Source organism: Cetorhinus maximus, chromosome 4 (genome assembly GCF_964194155.1).
Source record: "Cetorhinus maximus chromosome 4, sCetMax3.hap1.1, whole genome shotgun sequence".
Classification (NCBI taxonomy): Eukaryota; Metazoa; Chordata; class Chondrichthyes; order Lamniformes; family Cetorhinidae; genus Cetorhinus; species Cetorhinus maximus.
In genome coordinates this window covers 78,201,476-78,224,162 of record NC_135882.1, presented here as the reverse complement: position 1 = coordinate 78,224,162, position 22,687 = coordinate 78,201,476, and the positions used below count along the sequence as shown (strand labels likewise).

At 44.3% G+C, this 22,687-nt stretch overlaps 1 protein-coding gene across 1 annotated transcript in view; it reads left to right on the top strand.

The window, feature by feature from the left end:
* c4h8orf34 (chromosome 4 C8orf34 homolog) overlaps positions 1 to 22,687 on the top strand; it is a 633,137-nt gene that overhangs the window by 467,881 nt on the left and 142,569 nt on the right. The window contains exon 9 of the mRNA XM_078540385.1: positions 5,549 to 5,640. Within this exon, the coding sequence (XP_078396511.1) occupies positions 5,549 to 5,640 (92 nt within the window). The remainder of the gene's footprint in view (positions 1 to 5,548; positions 5,641 to 22,687) is intronic.

Genomic DNA, 22,687 nt, shown 5'->3' with positions numbered 1-22,687 from the left:
GCCGATCATTTAGGACTGAGATGAGGAGAAATTTATTTACTCAAATCATTGTGAACCTTTAGAATTCTCTACCTTAGATAGTTGTGGATGCTGCATCATTGAATATGTCTAAGGCTGAGATGGACTGTTTTGCATTTTTGCTCTCAGGAAATCAAGGGAAATGAGGAACAGGAGGGAAAATGAGGTTGAAGCCCAAGACTAGACATGACCTTATTGAATGGCAGATCTGGCTCGACAGGCTGTATTTTATTCTCTTACTTGTATTTCTTATTTTGTTCACTTCTCCCTGGAGAGCTTAAATGAAGTGACTTCAATTAAAATGGTATATGAAGATCCATGTTCTCAATTAGTCTTATCAATTGAGAGTGGGAAAAGAAATCCATGTAACATTACAAGCAGATATTCCTGTGCTGATTTTTCCTCTTGACCTGTGACCCCCATTGCCCAATTTATCCGGAATGGCTAATGCAGATTCAGATAATTTGCATTTGTTGAATGAGCCCCAACCCAAAGTCAGGGCTCACTCAAATTAAGGAGAGGTTATGCGTTGCTGAAATTCCCAAAAACAAGGAGGGCTGTACAATCTTAATTTTGGTTTATTAGTTGGCAGCTTTCAGAAACAGCACGGAAGACCCATGGGGGAAAATATTGATATTTATTGTTTGGGTGGTGAACGAATGGATTTCCTGTCTGTCATAGAATGCACCTGAATTTTCAGCCTATTGAATTCATATTTTGAAATGCTGGCAAGTAATTAAAATCTCTAAAGCAAAGACCAACATATTACTCATGTTTTTAAATATCTATGGGCCGAATTTTAAAGGGACGACAGAAGCCCTGCTGTCGGGGTCAATAACAGGAGGCGACCCTGCTTTGGCGGGCAGCTGATCCCAGGGAGGCATATTCCTGGCTGTGTCAATTAAGAGACAGCCGCCGGGGCTGCCACCAGTTAAGGATGGAGGCCTGCCCCCAAGAGCTGCCAGCCTAATCACATTGCTAACGGTGGTCACTACTGAGGCTGCAGTTGCATATTGCCTCAATGGCCGGGCATCCTTAAAGAGGGGTAAAGTGGCATTGGGGATGGATTGGGGTAGAGGGAAGTGTTATACGGTGCACTGGTGGCGCCGTTGCTGTAGGGGCACCCACTGGTGCCAGGGCTCTTCTGTGGGCCATGGAGCACCCAAAAGAGGACAAACCACCCACCCACACCCCACCCTGGAGCCTGCTGAGAGGCCACCAGGTTTTTCTGGGTTGTCTCCCCATGCAGAGGTGGGCTGTCACATATGGGCAAGATGGTGTGAATGTTGGAACTAACCCTTAATTGGCCACTTAAGTGGCTTAACTCAGCTGCCGCCAGATAGCCAATCTGTCAACTTTTCTGCTGCTGGCATCTCTTTTGATTTTCATTTCCATTTGAAGTCATGTGTAATTAATAGCACTCATTTTACATTATCACCCAAAGTAACAATTACCCCCAGTGGATTTTAAGTTACAGTCTCTTGTTGCTGATTCAAAAACAATTACAAAAGAAAGAATTTTGGATTTGTTAAGAGGGATGAATTTCATGTCTTGCATATCAATTCCAAGTGCAATTTTTCATCTCAGTGCTACCAACAGTGGGAAGTACTTGATGTTTCCCCATAAAAAGAGAAAAACATGAGCTGACGAACAAAACTGTAATATTCTTCTGTTCCCCCTCATGAATGGCTCATTGCCTACCATTCTCGCTTGAATTACGGTGCCTGTACCACAACATTTTATGCCTTGTCAAAGCAGTAGAAGGTTGGTAAAATGTGTTTCTCTGACTAAGGAAAGTGCTGGAGGTTATATTGCCTGAATAGCTGTAATTTCACTACTTTAAAGTCCTGCCTTGCATTCTTTTTCCATCACTAAGTTTCTCACAGGTTCACACAAACTGACACAAGGCACTGAATTTTAACTTGCAGGAGAGCATGGATTTGGAAGTGGCTGGGAGCTTAAAAGTGGGACAATTGACACTGCATTGGGAAGCCAACTCCAACCTGCTGACTTCGACCTTTAACTGCAGCATGTTAGGCCACATGCACAGAGGCAGCTTATCAAGTTCAATACGTTAGTCACTCAATTACAGCAATGTTAATAAGGTTTTTGCAATTTAACTGTGGGTCTATTTGTTTGGCGGACTTCCTAGAACGTGCCAGAGAAAGCAAGACAAGAACACTGTGGCAATTGAAGACTGAAGACATGACAGGAAAATATGCCAATAGGTACTGACAGCTCATAGTTTCTTTCTTGCTTGTGTGAAAAGCTCACAGTACTTGTGCTGACAGGTTACTTTCACAATCTGGGATGTTACTTTGACAACTATAGCTATTTCACTTTAAACCTCAAATGAGAAGCAAAATGACAGACAGTGTCAGCAGGAGTAGCAGGAAGAGCGCCAGCATGGGTCTGCTACTCACAGACATGCAGTTCCACAGGACACAGGGGATGACAGAGAGAAGCTGATCATGGGAGCCAATAACCACAACACAGGGGGCAGAAATTTCCCCCCGTTAGGAGGGTTGTGTGGGGGCGGGTGCGAACCCGATCGGTGCTAACGATCAGGGCCACGCCGCCATTTTATGTGGGCAGGCCAATTAAGACCCGCCCAGCGTGATGCGCGCCTGGAAGCATTGAGTGCTCCCTGTGCAGGCAGGAGGGGGATTCCCTGAGTCGGGGCCTGCGCTCTTTCACGCATGCGTGCAGAAGAGTGCAGAAATCTTCCTGAGGCACTTCTGTGCCTCAGGGAGATTAGTTTAAGGCTTAAAAATTTAAATAAAGAAAAGGAAATATTTTAAGACATGTCCCTCATGTGACAGTGTCACATGAGCTGGATCATGTTCATGAATTTTGATAAAAAATTTTATTTAATTAATGAAACCATGAAACCTCATCCCACCTGTGGATGAGGTTCCATGAAAAATGCAAAGGCCGCCTGACAGCAACTAAAAATGGGAAATTCGGGAAAGTGGTGTATGTTTATGTGGATCAAAAATAAAACAGAAGATCAACATTCTAAAAATGTGTAACACAGTCATGTGTATGCCCTTGTGCAACTACACATCTTTACATTTCCTCTTCCCAGCACTTCTGCATTATGCAATCGCTGCGGTTCAATCACAAGCTGCTCAGATTCCTGCTCTGACTGCTCAGATGCTCTTGGCTGGGTTTTGGAGCTCATGAGGGTCCTGCCAAAGACTGCTCCACCTGGGGGCCGCACACTTCCCTGGTGGCAATGAGCTGGAGAATATTTTGCTGCAGATCAATAGGGTAATTAATGGCCAAGACTAGATTTTCATTCATCCTATTTAAATTAGTATTCATAGTGTGCAAACCATTGGTGAGGGCCTGCATACATTCGTTTGATGGCCACCTTTGATGCTGCATGCTGGTGACCACTCTTTCCAGGGATGAAGAAATCGTCACAAAGCTCTGCATTATCATGCACATCATACTTGAGACAAACTCCTCCAATCTCTTCTAGTGCACATTGTGTGGCTGAGAAGCCTGCGTACTTAGCACATTCTTTGCTACTGCTCCAGAAGTAGCCTCTTCTCCTACACTTCCCAAGGGTCAGCATCTGCATCCAGCTGAGGGAGCTTGGAGCATCCTGCTCCTCCCTGTCTCCATTATCTGCCATTGCTCGCTTGTGATGTGTGAGATACCAGATGAAAACACAACTATCTTTCTAACTGGTCCCACTGAAGTGTATGTATCTGAGCTGTTGCATGAGCTGCATTAGTCTTGTGATGGTGCATCCTCAAAATGAGTAACTTTCTTTGAGGAAACATCGTTCTCCCGCTCCTGGACCATCCTCTGCAGGATGGATGATGACTCTGTGAGAGATTAAAGACATGAATAAGAACTGTCAAGATAAAAGCACTATAAATGATTATCATGAACATGATCATTTTTCACTGGTTGCTGACACCAAGCTAACGTAAGTGAATGTTGGATGCTCTGTGGCTGTGTGATTTTTATCTACATCACCAAGTAGCTGGGAGGCACCTATCTCCGATGGTCACGTACACAGATTCTGTTGATGTCCAGCACCACCACCTCTGCGGCTATCAGTTGCATGATGGCTGGAGGACCATTTCTGGTTCTCTGCCTCTCCCTTATGTTCTGTGCTTTCTTCTCCTGCAAGGGAGGGGAGATGAGGAATAAATAAGAGTGATAGCATATGTTGAATGGATGGATGGTGAGCATTAGTTGAGGGTGCCTACAAGGTAATGGCATGACATTGTATAAAGGTGAGGTTGAGTGTCAGCGATGGCTAATCAGATGGGTACGTGAGAAAGTGCATAGCCAGAGAGTGGGTGCACCTGAACGGTCAGTCGGCATGAGGAGTGATGTGCTAGAATAGACTTGAGAAGGCAGAGTGAGGAGGTTGATGTGATACATCAAGATGTAGTTGAATGTGCCACTGTTCTCACCTTTTCAGGCCTGCTTAGGTTATTAAACTACTTCAGCGTTCAATCCACTAGTATGCCATCACATTCCTTTTGCTGAACTCATGAACAACCTCCAACCATGCCTTCTTTGTTTCACTGCTTGGTTTCTCCCTATCATCAATGGAGAGCAGTATCTCCGTAGGGGCCAATATAGCCCCTAGCATCACATCCAGGGAGGCATCACTAAAACGAGACGCAGTATTTGAAGTTATGCACTCTATTCTGTCAATACCTTGTGTTCTGCTCCCAAACTCCACAACTTATCAAATTTCGTATCTGCAATGACCCTTTAAATAGTGGAGTTTGAATTGAGTTATACATGTGCCATTATCATACCTACTCAAGCTAATTGGTTGGGAAACCAGGAAATAATATCGTAAAACAATGGTGGAGTTAAATTGCCACTGACAGGTACATTGCATTTGCTTCCAGGTTTTACGCAAGCTACAGATGTTTCCCCACCCCACCTGGCTCCTAGCACTTCAAGAACCTAAAATCCAGCCCACACACACTCCAAAGATACTGTAAAATATTCATGAAATAATGCATGTGGAGAACATGTACAAAAAAGTTGATAAGTACGTAATTACAACTCCAAAAACAAGCCATAATTTCTAAGACTGTTGCCTACATAGTTTCTGTCATAAATGTCACCCATGAACATGAGAATAATGCCAAAAATTTATTCTTATTGTTCATGACATCCCAACTGATTATAGCAAAATTTTCTATTATGCAGCTTTGGTGTATGTACGTCATTATTACATGCAAGATTCCCCCTAGGTTAGGTTAGATAACTGCACAGTTATAATGAACTAGCCCACTTGTATATAAGTTTGTCTTTGTGCAAAATTCTTTGTCTGATTTTATCAATTTATTGAGAAAATATTTTGGGAAGGTTCATATTGTTTGATTATTCATAATCAAATTTTATTCACTCTGCACAATCTGTTCTGGTAAGTCAACTGCTTTAAGGTACAGTGGCACTTTCAAACTCTGGCTCCTATGATTTACTAAAGCACGATGAAACTGAGCACTAAAATAATAATACATGTTTCTATTGATTTGTTTAGATTCCAGGGAGATAGTTTAATGGAAGAATCTGATGCTGGATCACAGATGTCCCACTCCCCTGAACAAGCAGTCCCTGAGGCCCAAACAGTCTGTGAGTAAGAATATTTCTATTCCAAAAAATGCTACTTCTTTTGAATAAAGCAAAGAAAAACAGAAAATGCTGGTAAAACTCAGCAGGTCTGGCAGCATCTGTGGAGAGAGAAACAAAGTTAACGTTTCGAGTCCATGTGACTCTTCTTCACAGCTAAGGAGAAGTAGAAATGTGAGGTGGTGGAGCAAGATAGAAGGTCAGGGATAGGTGTCTTGTCATGGACACAAGACAAAGGGAGTGTTAATGGTAGCGGTAAAGTGTAAAGAAGGTGCTGATAGTGGCATAAAGGTAAGATAGCAGAAGATGTTAATAGCAGAACAAGGGTCAATACTCTGTGAAAGCACAACAAAGAAACAAGTGACAGATGGCCCTGTGGGGAGAGGGGGGTTTTGGGGAAAAAGGATTTTAAAAATTAACAAATAAATAAAATAAATAAATAAACAAACATTGGATTTAAAAAGGGGTCAAGATGGAGGAGAGAGTTCTGAAGTTGTTGAACTCAATGTTAAGCCCGGAAGGCTGTGAAGTGCCTAATCTAGAGCAACAGGTAAGTTACCAACTCACAATGCTAGTCACCTCACAGAAGTTGTCCCAGAGTTAGAATATTAGGTACTACAAATCCTAAGGGTTGAGCATATGATCATGCATGTACGCTAAAAATCTTGGTCCTCAAAATCAACTCAACATCAGCAGATGAATTACTTCCACACTGTCTGTCAACCTTCATACCACCCCCACCTTCTCAAGGGCATTTAGAGATGGGCAATAAATGCTGACCCAGCCAGCGAAGCCCACACCCCGTGAATGAATTATAAATTAAAAACACAGTTAAATATTAAAATCAATGATTTGATGTCTCCAAAAGATTTGGGGAGATCTGAGATTTGCCCAAGAGTTCCAGTGGTGTTGAGTGGCAAAGCCCCTCTTATATTTTAAGCATTTCTGGAAGCAAAAGAATGACTTTCTTTGCAAGATAATGCTGCTGTTCACCTGCCTTCGGCAAGATTGTCCAGAGCCGGGAACGTGCTGGCCCACTGACCCATTGGGCTAATATGCAAGTTGCTCCCTGTCCTGCCTTTAAACCCACCTCTGCAGGCCTGGGTAGATTCCACCCTTTATTTTATACTATACATTATACATTATTATATAGAACCTTGGTTAGACCATACATGGCGTACTCTGTACGGTACTGATCCACATATGATATAAAGGCTACAGAGACACTAGAGATAGTGCTAAACAGATTTACAAGGATGATACCAGAACTGAGAACTTATACTTATCAGGAAAGATTAAAAAGGCTGGGGCTTTTTTCTTGAGAAATGAGAAGACTGAGGGATGTCCTGATACAATGGCCTTGATATTTAGAGGAAGGTAGGAAGCGTGGTGGGGAGCATGGGGGGAAAGGACAAGCCGGGAATGTGGAAAACCTGCTGAATTTAATGGCAGGGCCCCATTCTAACTTTTCTCTTCCATTTCTCAAATTGCCATCGTCAGCTGCCCCTCAATTCAAGGGTGACCTCAACTCAGTCGTGAACTTCTGCCATGGGTCTTCAAATGACCTAACAGGCTGATTCTCGACCCACAGATCTTTGATCACATGGGGCAGGACATTCCATGAGGCAGTGGGATCTGGAGTGTGGGATTTGCTTCCTATTCTTTACTTCTTTGCTGCTGCTCTGTCTCATCATTAAGGCGATTAGACTTAAAGCATGATGCAGCTTGATGAACAAATTGTCACCATTTTGAACGATTTGTAGCAAGCTCCTCCCAGTCACTGATGTCAATGCTGCTGTGCTTCAAGGAGAGTTTCAGAGTGCCTTGATAGTGTTTTCTTTGTCCTCCCATGGAATGCTGGCACTTGAGAGTTGAGAAAACAGCACCTGGCAGGGTAGACAGTTTTTGCCCAACTGGGCAAAGTGTCCAGCCCATTGAAGTTGATTTTGCAGGAGCTTTATCTGAATGCTTGTGGAGCAGGCCTCAAGAAGAGTACTAGCACTTGTTTGACGGTCCTCCCATTGAATCTGGAGGATGCAGTGGAGACATTGCTGATGGAACTCTTCTGGCGCTCTTATTTGTCGTTCTTATGCAGTCCACGACTCACTGCAGCACAGGAGTGTGGTGACGACAACTGGTCTGTACACCAGGACTTTTGTTGAGTTGCGGAGGTCTATGTTGTCAAACACTCATTGCAATAGTTCGTAGAGGTGGAACTGATGCAGCTGATTCAATAAGATAAAAACAATATACTGCGGATGCTGGAAATCTGAAGCAAAAACAGAAAATTCTGGAAAAAATCAGCAGGTCTAACAGCATATGTGGAGAGAAAAACAGAGTTAACATTTTGAGTCCGAATGGCTCCGGAGAAGAGTCATATGGACCCAAAATGCTAACTCTGTTTTTCTCTCCACAGATGCTGTTAGACCTGTTGAGTTTTTCCAGCATTTTCTGTTTCTGTTTCAGCTGATTCATTATTGGAAATCCTCATCAATGGTGGCCTTTTGAGAGAGCTGGCTGCCAAGGAATGGGAAGTATCCAACACATACAGAGTCTCTCCTTCAACATATATGGGAGGCAGAATATTTGGCTGACCAGGTGTGGGTGGATATCTGAGTTTTGTTTTGGCAGCATTCAAGGACAGGCTGAGTATCTTGAAGAACTGAAGAGATCAAGGGCAGAATTTTCTGCTCAGCGTGCAGGTGCACGCCCGTCACACTCAAGCATGAAATAGCGTGCGCCAACATTACAGTTGGCGGACGGGCAAATCGGCCTGTTGGCCTTTGGATTTTTGAGGAAACCCCAGCCAAGGGTAGGACGAGGTTTCTGATAATTTTTAAAAAATGTTTGGGCACAAGTTTTATCATCAACATGTTTAGGTCACTGCTTCTTATGCATGGATATTTTTTCCGGTATTTTGAAACCTTTATTTAAGGGTTTACAATTCTTAAGCTCCCTGAGGTAGCTCTCTGCCTTCGGGGAGCTTTCATTGCGTGCTCCCCCGTGCCAGCGCAAACTTCAGCGCTCGCCCTCCCCCCGCCCCCACCCCGGCAGTGCTGAGCCTTTCAGCATACCTTTCAGGCTGGCTGGCTGTTAAATGGCCAGCCAGAGTGAAATCATGGTCGGGGGCTGATTGCGGGCAGTGGACAATTTCCCAGCTGCTCCTGGGCCCGCTCACCGCGCCTGCCCGACGACACGAAAATCCTGCCCCAAGATTGGCTTGCAATTCTGATGCAGAGTGGGCAATGACATTGTAGTCATCCAGCAAACTGTAAATCATGTATGACTATAGTGATTAGTTTAGCTTTGGCATGGAGTTGACTGAGGTTAAAGAGTTTTCCATCTAGGTAGTTTTTAATACTCACACCAGGGGACAATTGATCTTTGATGAGATGAATAGCCACTGTCAAGTAGATTGTAAATAGTATGGGGCTATCACACAGCCTTGCTAGACCCTGGCCTGGATTTTGAAGGTGTCTGTTTCAGATCTCCCACTCGACAGTTACAATCATATCATCATGAAGCGATTGATGGATTGTAATGAAGTTTTTTTGGACATCTAAATCTTTAGAGCACAATCCACGGAGCCTTGCGATTTACTGAGTCAAATGCTTTGGTCAGGTTGGTGAATGCAATGGAGAGTTCCTGGTGTTGCTCTCAACATTTTTTGGCTTTGTCTGGCAACAATGACTATGTCAGAGGTTCCTCTGGAAGGTCTAAACCTGCACTGTGCCTCTGGGAGGATTTCCTAAGCCACAGTAAGTAGTGATTCAAGAGAATGCATGTTCAGGATTTTTCCTGCTATGGACAAGAGGGAAATAACTTGGTGGTTTCTGCAGCCTGATGTATTTACCTTCTTGGAGATAGTTATAATCGTTGCATTCCTGAGGTCAGGTGTGAGGGTGGTGGAGGGAGAGTTCTTTTTCCTCCCAAATCCGTAGGCTGAGAGCACATGGAGTCTTGATATGAACTAAAGGCCACCAGCTTTGAAGACCTCAGCTGGAATACCATCGGGACTGCAGGCTTTATTGTTTTTCATCCAATTGATTGCTTTTTGCAGTTCTTCCTTATTGGTAGTTCACCTGTGGATTCTACCACAGGGCACTGGGGGTAGCTTGGAGAGAATCAGCTACTTCCGTGGATTCATGGTTGAGGAGTTATTGAAAATGTTCTTTCTAGTGTTGGCAGATGGCATTGTCATCCTTAAGAAGAGAAGAACCATCCTGTGAGTGGAGGGGATTTTGTCCAGTTGACCTTGGTCTACAGATGGCCCTGGCGGCTTCCAAAAGGCTTTGCTTGTCATGATGATCAGCATATTATTGGATCTCTCAGGCTTTCTCTTCCCACCACTTGACCTTTATCGTCCAGGTTTGTCTTTGGGTGTCATCCTTGAGCGGTTGCAATGCTGCCTTCTTGATTTGTGACCTTGGCTTGTTCTGTCAGACAATGAAGGCTACTCATTTTTGTTCCAGGAGGTCACACATTTTAGTATTGTTTTCATTGAACCAGCCCTGGTGATGACGATGCTCAAACCCAATGGTGTGGACACAGGAGTCTAGTACAACTGACTTGATTTGTTCCCACTTTCCTGAAATGGATTTGGATGTGTGAAGGTTTTCCAGATTGGTTGTGAGCTGCATTTGGAATTCCTCTCTTTGTTCGGGTTGCTTTAGGGCTGAGATATTGATCCTCTTCCTCTTAGATTTTTGGGTTTTGCAATATCTTGGTGCTAGATAGATGTTCATCACAGATCGAACAAGTTGATGACCTGTCCAATAAGCATCAGCCCCCTGCATGTATCAAGATTTTTTTATTCGTTCATGGGTTCTGAGTGTCTCTGTCTCATCCCTTGAGAATGTGGTAGTAAGATGCCTTCTTAAACCACTGCAATCCATGTGGTGTAGGTATATCCACAGTGCTGTTAGGGAGGGAGTTCCAAGATTTTGACCCAGCGACAGTGAAGGAACGGCAACATATTTCCAAGTCAGGATGGTGTGTGGCTTGGAAGGGAACTTGCAGGTGGTGGTGTTCCCATGCATCTACTTCCTAGTCCTTCTAGATAGTAGAGTCCATGGGTTTGCAAGGTGCTGTCTAAGAAGCCTGGGTGAGTTCCTGCAGTGCACCTTGTGGGTGGTACACACTACTGCCACTCTGTATCAGTGATGGAGGGAATTAATGTTTAATGTGGTGGATGGGATGCCAATGAAGTGGGCTGCTTTGTCCTGGATGGTGTCCAGGACATCATTCTTGAGTGTTGTTGAAGCAGCACTCATTCAGGCATGTGGAGAGTATTCCATTACACTCCTGACTTGAGCCTTGTAGACAGGTTTTGGGGAGTGAGGAGATGAGTTACTCACCACAGAATTCCCAGCCTCTGACCTGTTCTTGTAGCCACAGTATTTATATGGCTAATCCAATTCAGTTTCTGGTCAATTGTAATCCTCAGGATATTGAGATAGGTGAATTCAGCTATGGGTAATGTCATTGAATTTCAAGGCGCAATGGTTAGATTCTCTCTTGTGGGAGATGGTCACTGCCTGGCACTTGTGTGGCATGAATGTCGCTTGCTACTGATCTGCCCAAGCCTGGACATTGTCCAGGTCTTGCTGCATTTGGACATGGACTGCTACAGTATCTGAGGAGTGGCAAATGGTGCTGATAGATGTTCATCACAGATCGAACAAGTTGTGAATCATCAGCGAGCATTCCCACTTCTGACATTATGATGGAAGGAAAGCCATAGATGAAGCAGCTGAAGATGGTTGGGCCTTGGGACACTACCCTGAGGAACTTCTCAGCAATACTCTTGGAGTGATTTTTTAAAATTCGTTTACAGAATGTGGGTGTTGCTGGCTGGGCCGGCATTTATTGCCTATCCCTAATTGCCCTTGAGAAGGTGGTGTTAAGCTGCCTTCTTGAACCGCTGCAGTCCCTGTGGTGTAGGTATGCCCACAGTACTGTTTGGGAGGGAGTTCCAGGATTTTGACACAGCGACAGTGAACGAACGGCAATTATTTCCAAGTCAGGATGGTGAGTGGCTTGGAGGGGAACTTCCAGGTGGCCGTGTTCCCAAGTATCTGTTGCCCTTGTCCTTCTAGATGGTAGCGGATCACTTAGATCTTTGACTTAAACTATAATAAAATCCAGGAGGTGCCAATGCTTTGATATTGGATTCCTCCATGTGGTTTTGTATTTGTCCTTCTGGTGGAAGAGGATGTTTGTTATAAATGAGGCCTTGCTGAACACACTTTGTCAGCCGGAGGACACCATTTGCATTGGCTTTTCCCAACCTGTTTTTCCCAGTGGTATCTCTCCAGACATTGGAGTCACGGCCAACCCTGGCATTAAAGTCCCCAGGAGGATGACCTTTACTTCTTTTGGGATGGCAGTGAGGACCTCATCAAGATCAGATTGGAACTTTCCCTTAACATCTCAATTGGAGTCAAAGGTCAAGGCACAAGCGTTGATGATGATGATATATTGATTCCGGCTGAGCTGTAGGTGAAGTGTCATGAGCATTTCATTTATACAACTGGGGAGTTCTGACATCTTATCCAAGATCCCATTCTGATGGTAAAATCAAGTCCTTGGACATGAGGGTTGCTGTCAGCCATTCTTTGTCAGTAGAAGGTGTATCCCCCTGCGTTTTCCTTCAGCTGCCCCTCTGCAGGAAGTTGTTGCTATTCTTGCAGATTCTGTGGACGAGAACAGGGACTGACATAGCATCATGGTGCAGGAAGCCACTCAAGTTGGGCGAATTAAACGGAATGCAGTAGGGGTAGTGGACAATATAGTTGGGGGGATAGACACTGTTCTCTGTAGCCATAAGTGTGAGTCCTGAAGGCTGTGTTGCCTGCCTGGTGCCAGGGTTCAGCATATCTCCATTTGTCCAGTGTGGCAGGAAGAATAGAAAAGCAGTATATTAGTTAAATGGAGAGAGATTGCAGAACTCTGGGGTATAGAGGGATCTGGATGTCCTGGTGCATGAATGACAAAGAGTTAGTATGCAGCTACAACAAGGATTAGGAAGGCAAATAGAATATTGCCATTTATTGCAAAGGGAATGGAATATAAAAGTAGGTAAGTTTTGTTACAATTATACAGACCACAGGCGGAATCATCCCAGATTTGCATCAAGTGCGGTGGCGGGCAGCAAAACAACATTCTACCCATTGGCCACAATGGCAATTTTCACGCCATATTGTCCCAAACCCGCCACATTAATTATGCATTCCCGGGAAACACGCCGTTTCCATAGTGGACGGGCTCTCATTCGCCCGCCACGCCATTACCTCACTGCTTCATCACGCCAGGTGCCATATTTAAAGTCCAGCCGCATGCACATCTCACAGTGCTTCTAGCCCACGGCTGCTGTAAAGAAGACATGGCCCTGAAAGGCAAAATGACTGCAGCCCCCAGGTTCAATGATGCGTCCCTTGAGCGCCTTTTGGACACAAGAGGAGGCTTGCTGCGATGTCCTCTATCCCCGCTCTGGCCACAGGTTGGGCAGCAGCCTCACTAATCAGGCTTGGGAGTCGGTGGCAGTGGCGGTCAGCACCAATGCCCTTCAAAAGAGGACAGCCACCCAGTGCCACAAGAGGATGATTGATTTCCTCTGTTCCACCAGGGTACGTCACTCGTCTCATGACACTCAACTCATACACTCAAAAACCCATCAAACATCCACAGACCCCTCATTCACTGCCTGTTCAAAGGACATTACCATTCGCTCTCTCTCACACACATCTTCATTGTCCTCATCCCATCCATAGGACCACTCACCACCCACACATGTCAGGCATACCTGGCAGGCATCCTGCTTATATTCTCACCATCTCTATTAATGCAGGACAAGCTGGCACACAACAAGAGGGAGAGGTTGCAGGCTGGTGGAGGAATACCTGAAATCAAGGTCCTCACGGACTTTGAAAACAGAGCCATCCAGCTGCACCGGTCCTGTGTTGATGGTGAGGTCAGTGGTGTTCTACCAAATGAGGATCCAGCAGTGCAACATCCATCAGGCAACCATGCTGTGAGTGAATGGTCCTGTTTCACAATTTTTTATTTGCAATAATTATCTCTCCTTGCTTTTGCAAGCACACCTGGGAAACAGCCAAGAGAGTCCACAACCCAGGACCTCCTATCGAGCCCCGAAGAAACCTCTGAAGAGGAATCTGAAGGAACCCTCCATGAAGTCCCATCACAGCGCTCACCCACAACCTCCACCAGTGCAGAGACACCTCGGTGGGACCTAATTTTGGGGTAGCCTCGGAATCACAATCACACATCGTGAGCACATCGCACTGTTTGATCCGCAGCAGGTGGCGGCAGGGAATTCCCAGGTTTCCAGCACTCAGAGGACTGCTGGAGGCCAGAAATTTGGTGAGTCTGAGTCAGATGACGAGCCTCTGGACTTGGTCATACCTCAGTTGGTGGAGCTGCAAAGGCAAGCTCGGGAACATTGGGAAGGGATGTCTGCTGCACTCCTCAGATCGCAAGGCACGATCCATTTTCATACTGAGGTGATAGCGCCGGCATGCCAATGCACCAAAATCAACATTGGTAGGATGGCGGCTGCCATGGAGACTTTGGTCCAGAACGTCACTCCTGCACTGCTGCGCAAGTTGGACTCCATTGTTGACGGCATAGTTGGCCTCCAACAGTGTGTATATGACAGGGGTGTGGGGCAGTTCAATCTCACTCCAGCTACCCCTTCTCCTCAAGGAGTCAGCCAGGAGCCCTTGGGCACCCATAGGGAGGAGGATCAGCAGATGTAGTCCCCCCACCACCCTCCCCCCTCCCCTCCAACCAAGGCCATCCATCCAGGTGACTCTGGGAGTGCCCGGCCCATCTGAATCCCCTTTTCCTGTGACCTCAGCAGCTCCAGCTTCACAGGCTGAGGATGGTGCCACTGCCACACAGCAGGACTCCAAAAGCAGGCCAGGGCCCTCTAAGTCTCGGCCCTCCAGAGGACACAGCCAAGGTCATCAGAGACAGGGCGTCACAGTCAGCAGGCTGCCTCCACTCCTGCCCAGGGAGCACCCGGATATAGTGGCAGGGTTAGGAAAGTTAAGAAGATGTAGTTTCATAGCCTGGGCACGGATGTTAATCATTTGTACATAATGTTCACTATTATCAATAAACTGCCAAGAATGTCTCCCTGCCTGTGGCTCCTCGTTCTGATGAGCAGTGTTCTTGTCACTCAGATGTAAAATCTTTCTGCACAAGATAAAGGCAGGTGTCTCAGTCCAGGGCCTCTTCCCTGTGCTTTGTGCAGCCTTCAGACCAAAGTGATTGTCTAGCCTCACACTCCCTGGACACATTCCTGATGCCTTCATCTCAATGGTGCGTGGCATTGCTACCAGAATTTTGTGGGATGGCATCATGGAGTTCCATCATTCTCTCTGTCTGCTCTCAGCACCTTTAAGGTGGGGCTAGGCCCCATCTCTTCAGCATCTGTGACCACTGACGTTGTGCTCCTGAAGGGGTCAGGTGCTGAAGGTGGACAAAGGATCAGATGCTTTTAAAGTTTCATGGCTGCGAATCTATGATATGACCCTGATCACAGAGCGCAAGCGAGCTACCCTCGGCCAGACAGGAGTCAGACATTCTCAGAGGCTATGTGAAAATCTATGGAGTGTCCTCACTGCATGTCATCATCATCCTCCTGCAATCGAGTGAGTATTAGGGCCTCCACTGCGTCTCCAAGACAGGAGCATTATCATAGAGGGTATGTGCATTGCCATAAACCAGACTGGAGTCAAATGTTCATAGGTGCAATGTGAGGATCTATAGTGTCTCCTCACTGCATGTCATCATCATCCTCCACAAATTTAGCAGCTATGAGGGCCTCCTGAGCACACCTGCCTCATCTGTTCAGTGTGAGGGCTTCATCACCATCATCGTCACCTTCGAGGATCTCCTCACCCTCATCCCCATCGGTGTCCTCCTCATCAGAGGTAGATGCTTGGAGGATGTTTTCCCAGGCTGGGGAGTGTAGAACTAGCTGTCATGGTTTCAGAATAAAAGTTGGCCACTTAAGACTGAGATGAGGAGAGATTGTTTTCACTCAAAAGGTTGTGAATCTCTGCCTCAGAAAGCTGTGGATGCCCAGTCATTCAAAACAGAGCTCGATGAATTTTATATTAAGTGAATAAAGTGGTATGGGGACAATGCGAGAAGTTGAAATTGATGTAGAAAATTAGGCATGATCTTATTGAATGAGGCATCAGGCTCAAAAGGCCGGAGGACTACTGCTACTCCTATTTCTTCGGTTCTTATAGCTTGCGAAATTAATATTAAGGCCAACACAGTTCTAAAAATCAAACTTTAGCAATTAGTTTTAAGGATAAAACAATTCAAAGTTAAAAAGTTTAAAATAAGTTATACACTTTATTTCAATGTTTAACCCATGTATAACATTATTGATCTTGATTCAAAATCAATTGAAACATGTCTAAAATTACACAAATATCCAAACTCATTCATCAGGCGGAAGATCCTATATAAAATTGATCTCTACCAGACAGCTAATATACCCACTTTCAAACAACCTTACAGGTTATTGATTTAGAAAAGCCAAACAGTACAGATTCAATCACTAAACACACTACTGATGCCATTCTTTTCCAAACAGTTGGACGGTGCAATTCTCGGAAAGAAAAATATATTTCGTGTTGTATGATTCAATCCAACTTTTCTGGTGGAAACACTGCCCTCCTTTGAATGTGATTGGTAGAAAGATTGCCAATCATTGTTTGAGGGCCATGCAGCTGGTTCGGCTTTGCTGCTGATCATTTCGTGTGCACAGAAAGGGTTTTATTTTGCTTATTATGAAGCAAAAGATGGAGAAGGATGGGTTGGATTTTGTTGAGCTCACTGGAGCGGGCAAGATGGCAGGCGAGCATGGAGAATTGCATGGGAGGTTGCATGTCAGAACCCCAGCAAAACTATATGGGATTAATTCAGTGGCAGGAAGGTGATGAATTGGGAAACTTGCCTGTTTTGGTGGGGACCTCATTGTCATTTATAATGGCCCAGTTACATGTAATTTAAATGTCCTTCGCCGGGATTTAATTCACCCTCTCCAATTTAGTGAAACTGACACATGTTTCTTGTGCCTTTAATGACCGCCCATTAAATGTCTGGGCTGCATGTGACTCCAGGCCCACAGCAATGTGGTTGACACTTAAATGCACTCTAAAACAAGGAAAATTAGGGATGGGCAATAAATGCTGGCCTAGCCAGTGACGCCCGCATCCCATGAATTAATAAGTCCCTCGGATGGAGCCCCACCATTCAGCTCAGCGGCAACCTCCATCCAGGCCACCTTGGTCATTCATGAGAGCCTTTTGCAGCCATCAGCAGGGAACGGTATTTCTCTATGCTCTTGGACAGCCTAGAGGAGACCACACAGTGAGCCTTTGCTGAACTGTGGGGCAATGTACTGGCTGGCGTTGACATCTTAGACCTCAGTTGAACTCGTTGATGCCACCGACTAAACTTGTGTGACAGTGGAGGGTTCTTCTCACTGGGCCTTGGAACATTTTTGGTTTTTGGAGCACCAAAAATTCAAATGCTGGAGACTTCAAGTTCACAGCTCCCTTAGAAATCCTGTAGGAGGAATTGTAACACAAAGCTGCCTGCCCTTTTAAATATACGCCAGCTCCTGCATGAGGATCACATGATGCAGGCTTCCCGAAGTCATAGCCGCTCTGCCACGTGATCTGGTGGCAAGCACGTGTCACCTGCATTCGTGAGTTGACTGCTATGTGATCAGGTTCAGCCAGCTGCCACCTTCTCGTGCCAGGGCCCCAACTATTTCCATGCCTGTCATTGGAGGCAGCAACGGTATGACTAAATCCAGCCCATCTTGTGTTGTTCAGGAACTCAGTGTACCAGAACTAATACATTATTTTCCATTAGTTTAGAGCACATTTAAGTGAGGTTGTGAGATGGACAATAAATCTGTGAAGCTCATGGAAAATATGTGAGAGTTGGCATCACTGCTACTAATGGTTACTGCAAACCTACCAGTGCTGTTTTACGCTACGACAGAGGAAAGAAAGACCTTGCATTTATATAGCACGTTCACAACCTCAGGAGATAAACCTTGGCCAGGACACTGGGGAGAACTCCCCTGCTCTTTTTTGAATACTGCTATTGAACTTTTTTGTTCATCCGAGAGGGGAAGTGGGGCTTTGTTCTAATGTTTCATCCAATACAAAGTGCAGAACTACACGCAGTGTCAGTCTGGATTATGTGCTCAAGTCCCTGGAGTGGGGCTTAAACTCATGACCTTCTGTCTCAGAGGTGAGTGCTATCACTGAGCCACGGCTGACCCAACAGGAACTCAAACTAATTAAAGAACTTAGCTGCAACTAGTACTCTAATGAGTTCTCTGTTCCATTCAGCATAGAACATGCTGAAACATTTACTATAACCATATAATTGCTATCCCTCGTGCCTAAAGAAAAACATGCCAGTGCAATTGCTAGAAAAACACTGTTCATCTTGATATAGTCACGTTAAACTGAAAATCCAACTGGATTGTCTGCAGCGTAAATTTGAGACATGTATTAACTACAAAGGAGTCAAAATTCCAGTGTCCAGTAATTGTAGCAAAGAAATGGACCTGAATAAAAAGTGACAGAATGAACAGAGAAAGTGTAAATGGGCTACTTTGACAATTCTTACCCACTGAAAATAGAATAGTGAACCCCAAGGAAAAATGACAAAAGCCTTTCCATGTTGAAGTCATAAAGCATTCTGCAACCGTACAGTTCAATCAAAAAGAAAAGTTATTTGACCGTATATTAGATCTATTGCTGGGTAAACTGAAGGAATAGTCAATTTTAATGACCGCTAGCTAGGCCACATGTAGGCCTGCTGTTTTCTGAATACAGTCAGCTCAGCACTGGCTGCATTCAGGGCAAATCAGGATTGCACAGAGGACATCAATCAAGTGTTAGGCTGTGTATTTGCTCATGCAAAAGGCCTAATACCTGTTTCAGATGCAGGGCCTGGGACTTTCTGTTGATGCCTGTACTAATGTAGAGGGCAATGCTTATTCAGCTCAGAGTGATCATGTGCGCATATTGCTCAGCACATTGCATGCTTCCATGCTTGTTTTGTGTTAATATAATGGATGCAGAGTTACTGAATTTCTCGGCCATGTTCTTTTAGGCACTACAAAATGATAGAAAGATATGGGGCCCGATTTTGTTCTCTGTGGTGAATGAATGGTGTCAGCGATTCATTACACTTGTACTTGCCTACAGACTTTCTATGAGATTTTGCACTTGTACTAATTGTAAATTAGAGCACTGAAATGGTGCAGCATGCTCCAAAGAGGATCATGGAGCTGCCTGAACAAAGTAAGGAATGGAGTGTCTCTTATCTAATCAGATCAAAGAATCATTAATGAGCAGTGCAAAGACTGGTCCAGGAAGTATAAGTTATAATATTTAATTGAATGACAAGCCAGCTACAGAAAATGAAATAAAGAGAGGGAAATAAAGACAAGATTAAAAGAGAACAATCAAAGAGATAGAGAGATAAATTTTTTTTTAAATCTCCAACAATAATTGAAATCTAAAGGAATAAGATTCAACACTTGTAAAAGTTAATTTGCAATATTGGAAAGTTTGTTTGGCTGTAATTAGGACATATCAAGCCAAACATTAAAATATTGCTTGTCCTGGAATGGGCAAGCCCTAACTTTTCCTAACGAGGTTACTGGGTATCTATCATGTAACTACAGCAAATTCATGCCTTTCAAGCAAACTTTCCAGTACTGAAAATGAACTTTTACAAGTGTGGAATCTCATTCCTTTAGATTTTAATTAGCATTGGAGATTTTTTTTTAAATGATTATTTCTATCTCTTTGATCCTTCTCTTTTAACCTTATGTTTATTCCTCTTTCACCATTTCACTTTCTCTACCCGATTTGACATTCAATTCAATATTACAACTTACACTTCCCGATCCAGTCTCTGCATTAATGATTCTTCAATCTGATTAGTTTAAATGCTGACTCTGCTGGCAAGTGTAGTGCAGCTTTTGGGGGAGCAAGTCAGCTCAGACAACTACTTCCTGCTTTCCACATTTAATTGTACCTGTGCAGTGACCAGAAGTTACTGTCCAATTAACATTTTAATAATGTTAAATTATTAATGTTACCCTCAATGTTATTTCTACAGCAAAATTCAACCCATAGTGAGAGTAAAGGAATTTTATCAAATTTTGTAGGGATAGTGATGTAAATATCTGACATTTCTTCCTGGTTATTTGTATTGTGACTTTCTTCAGATTGGTTGTCTACGATGTCTCAGGATCCCTCTATCACAGCTACCTGTAAGAAATCTGGGTTTTAGTATCCTGACATGCCAAGACACCAGATAATCCTTAATTCCCTTCTTTAACACTTTTCTGATGTAATATCTGGGGATCTAGCTCCCAGGGTAGGCCTAGGGATGAAGATGCCTGACTTGATGCCAACACCATCTTATGCTAACCAGTTTGGATCAAAATAAATATAATTTACTAACCCTTGATTAGGTCAACCCCTCAGGTGCTGAGTGAGTGAATTAACCCTTGCTAAATCATCAAAAAAGAAAGCAGACCACAAGTCATTCAGTAAATGTTACTTATTAGTTAAGAATCACAACTAAAAATTGAAGCTGGGTATACAAATGCTCAATAGACATGCATAAATATAATTAGAGTTAACTGGTAGTTGAGCAGCAGGTCATTTGTGGGCAGAGTTACTTAACCAAACAAGCAACAAGGCCTACACATGGAGTTCAGAGGTTTTCTGTAAATGAACACTAGCAGATGGTAAGCATTAACCACAGCAGTGTCTGAGGCTATAAATTGGTGAGATTAGTTTAAGAATATATCCTTAGGTAGCTGACAATTAGCAACTTTGAATAGCCTGTCTACCAAATAGCTCAGACCTACTTGTGTGGCTCAGAATGTTCAGAGATTGCACGTTCATCCTCACAGATGTTGTGATTCAATCAATCTCTCTCCTTCCTTGGGATACAAGTGCTGGCTTCTAGAATGTTGAATTGACAACCTCCTTTACAGTAGTGTTATCTGTTTCACTTTCATCTTTGGTTCTGACTGAACCCATCTTAAACTAGAGGGGTGATAGCTGAGCTGGCTTTCCCCTCGTCTTTCTTAATCCCTGATAAAAATTGCAATTAAGTGACACCTTTAGCTCTGTTTATAAGGGCATGTAAGAAATATTTGCCTATCAGGTGTAAGGGTACAAGGTAGCTTTATGGACAGGTAATCAGAGGAAAGAAGTTAAATTGTGGCTAAATTTAAGGAGGAGGAAGCGAGAATGCAACCAACACCACCCCTCTCCAGTGGGTTAGTCTTGATCTGACTGCGGTACCAGTGAATGTGACCCCAATTCCCCATTCAGCAACCTCTTCATCTGTTACTAATGACTACAGCATCCTCTTGACCATAATGTAAAGATAAAAGCCACAAAACAAACATTCCAAACCAACTTTATCAATCAAATGACCCAATATTCAATACAAAAGTAAACTAAAGGTCCTTGTGAATTCCCTTATTGCCTGTCTTCTATTCGTCTTTGCCTGTCCTAGTACTCCTACACTATATTACTGACTTTCTGTTGGGGAGATAGCAGATTCATGCTCCATGGTGTTACTACCAGGCTGGTGCAGCAGTACTGTTAGCAATGCATTGGAGGATAGATTGTTGGGCCATTGGGATACCTTGTAAGCCCCCTGCACACTGGTATCCACAGCTATGATAGCTGTGGTCTGGCTGTGTGTGGTAGAAAGCTGAGCTTGAATGACTTCAGTCTGAATTTCCGCTGCGGCATATAGGGTAGGCAGCTTCTACCTGTGCTGCAATGGAAGCTGAGAAATCGGCCATCAGATACTGCATCATCTTTAGATCTGCAAGTGTGTTGATGGTGTTGGCAACCACTTCCACACCGGAAGGGATGTGCTCCAAGCTCTGTGCAAAGCCTTGTGTATGTTGGTGCCAGGCTTCTCCGTCTTCTTTGATATTGACTGTAGGCTTTCTGACAGGCCTGCCAATGAACAAAGCAGTACCCATCAGCATTTTTCTGTTCAGCACACCATTTGAGTCCCCTGCAGCAGAACACATGTGCAATTTTGCCATTTGGAGGGATGGTTCCTGCTCCCTTGTCCCCTGCTCTGGCTACAAGCCATTTGTGCCTGGTGCCTCACTTCATGTAGATGCCACCTCTAAACTACACTGTAAAAGACACACATTGTCAGTATTTGAGCTGGGTGCTGCAAATGTGAGATTGAATGAGGGTTCTTCTTCATCATCCATTTTTTATAACTCTTTCTCTTCTTTCTGTTCCACCACTGCCTGGTCAGGTTGCAGCACTCAGGTACTCGAAAAAAGAAAGGTACATGGTAGGGTTGTGGTTAGTGGAGATGGGGAGAGCAAGAACTGCATGATTACACCACCTGCAGCTTGCCAATCAGAAAGAATTGTGGGATGAGTGAGGAGTGGGATGTGAGAAGGAGAATTAGGAATGAACAAGCCTTCATTTTCAGTCCTCTCAGCCTCTCTGCTAGTTATGACCACAGTCATGGCTGTTTCAGTGATGGCGACCACCATTCTGCTGCTTCTAGTTATGTGCCACCTCATCCTGCAGGAGAGAGGGATGTGTGTTAGTGAGTGCAATGTATTTAGTTGATGTACTAGTTATTGAATAGTTGGCATTGCATGCCAGCTAAATGATGCAGAGTGTGAGGCTTGTGCACTGCTAAGTATGTGAAGGTGAGTTGAAGCAATGCACGTTAGGTATGAGTTGTGATGGACAGAGATCATTGGTAGATGAGTGAAGGGGACTTATGAATTGAGGCTAGCCGTTCACTTGTAAGTATATGACATTTGAACGCACTGACCTTGACCACTCTTGTGAGGCCATTAAACTTCTTGCAGCAATGCATCCATATCATTGAGGCCACACTGCTTGTGTTGACTGCAATGGCTGTCTGGTCCTACTGCCTTCACAATATCTGTCAG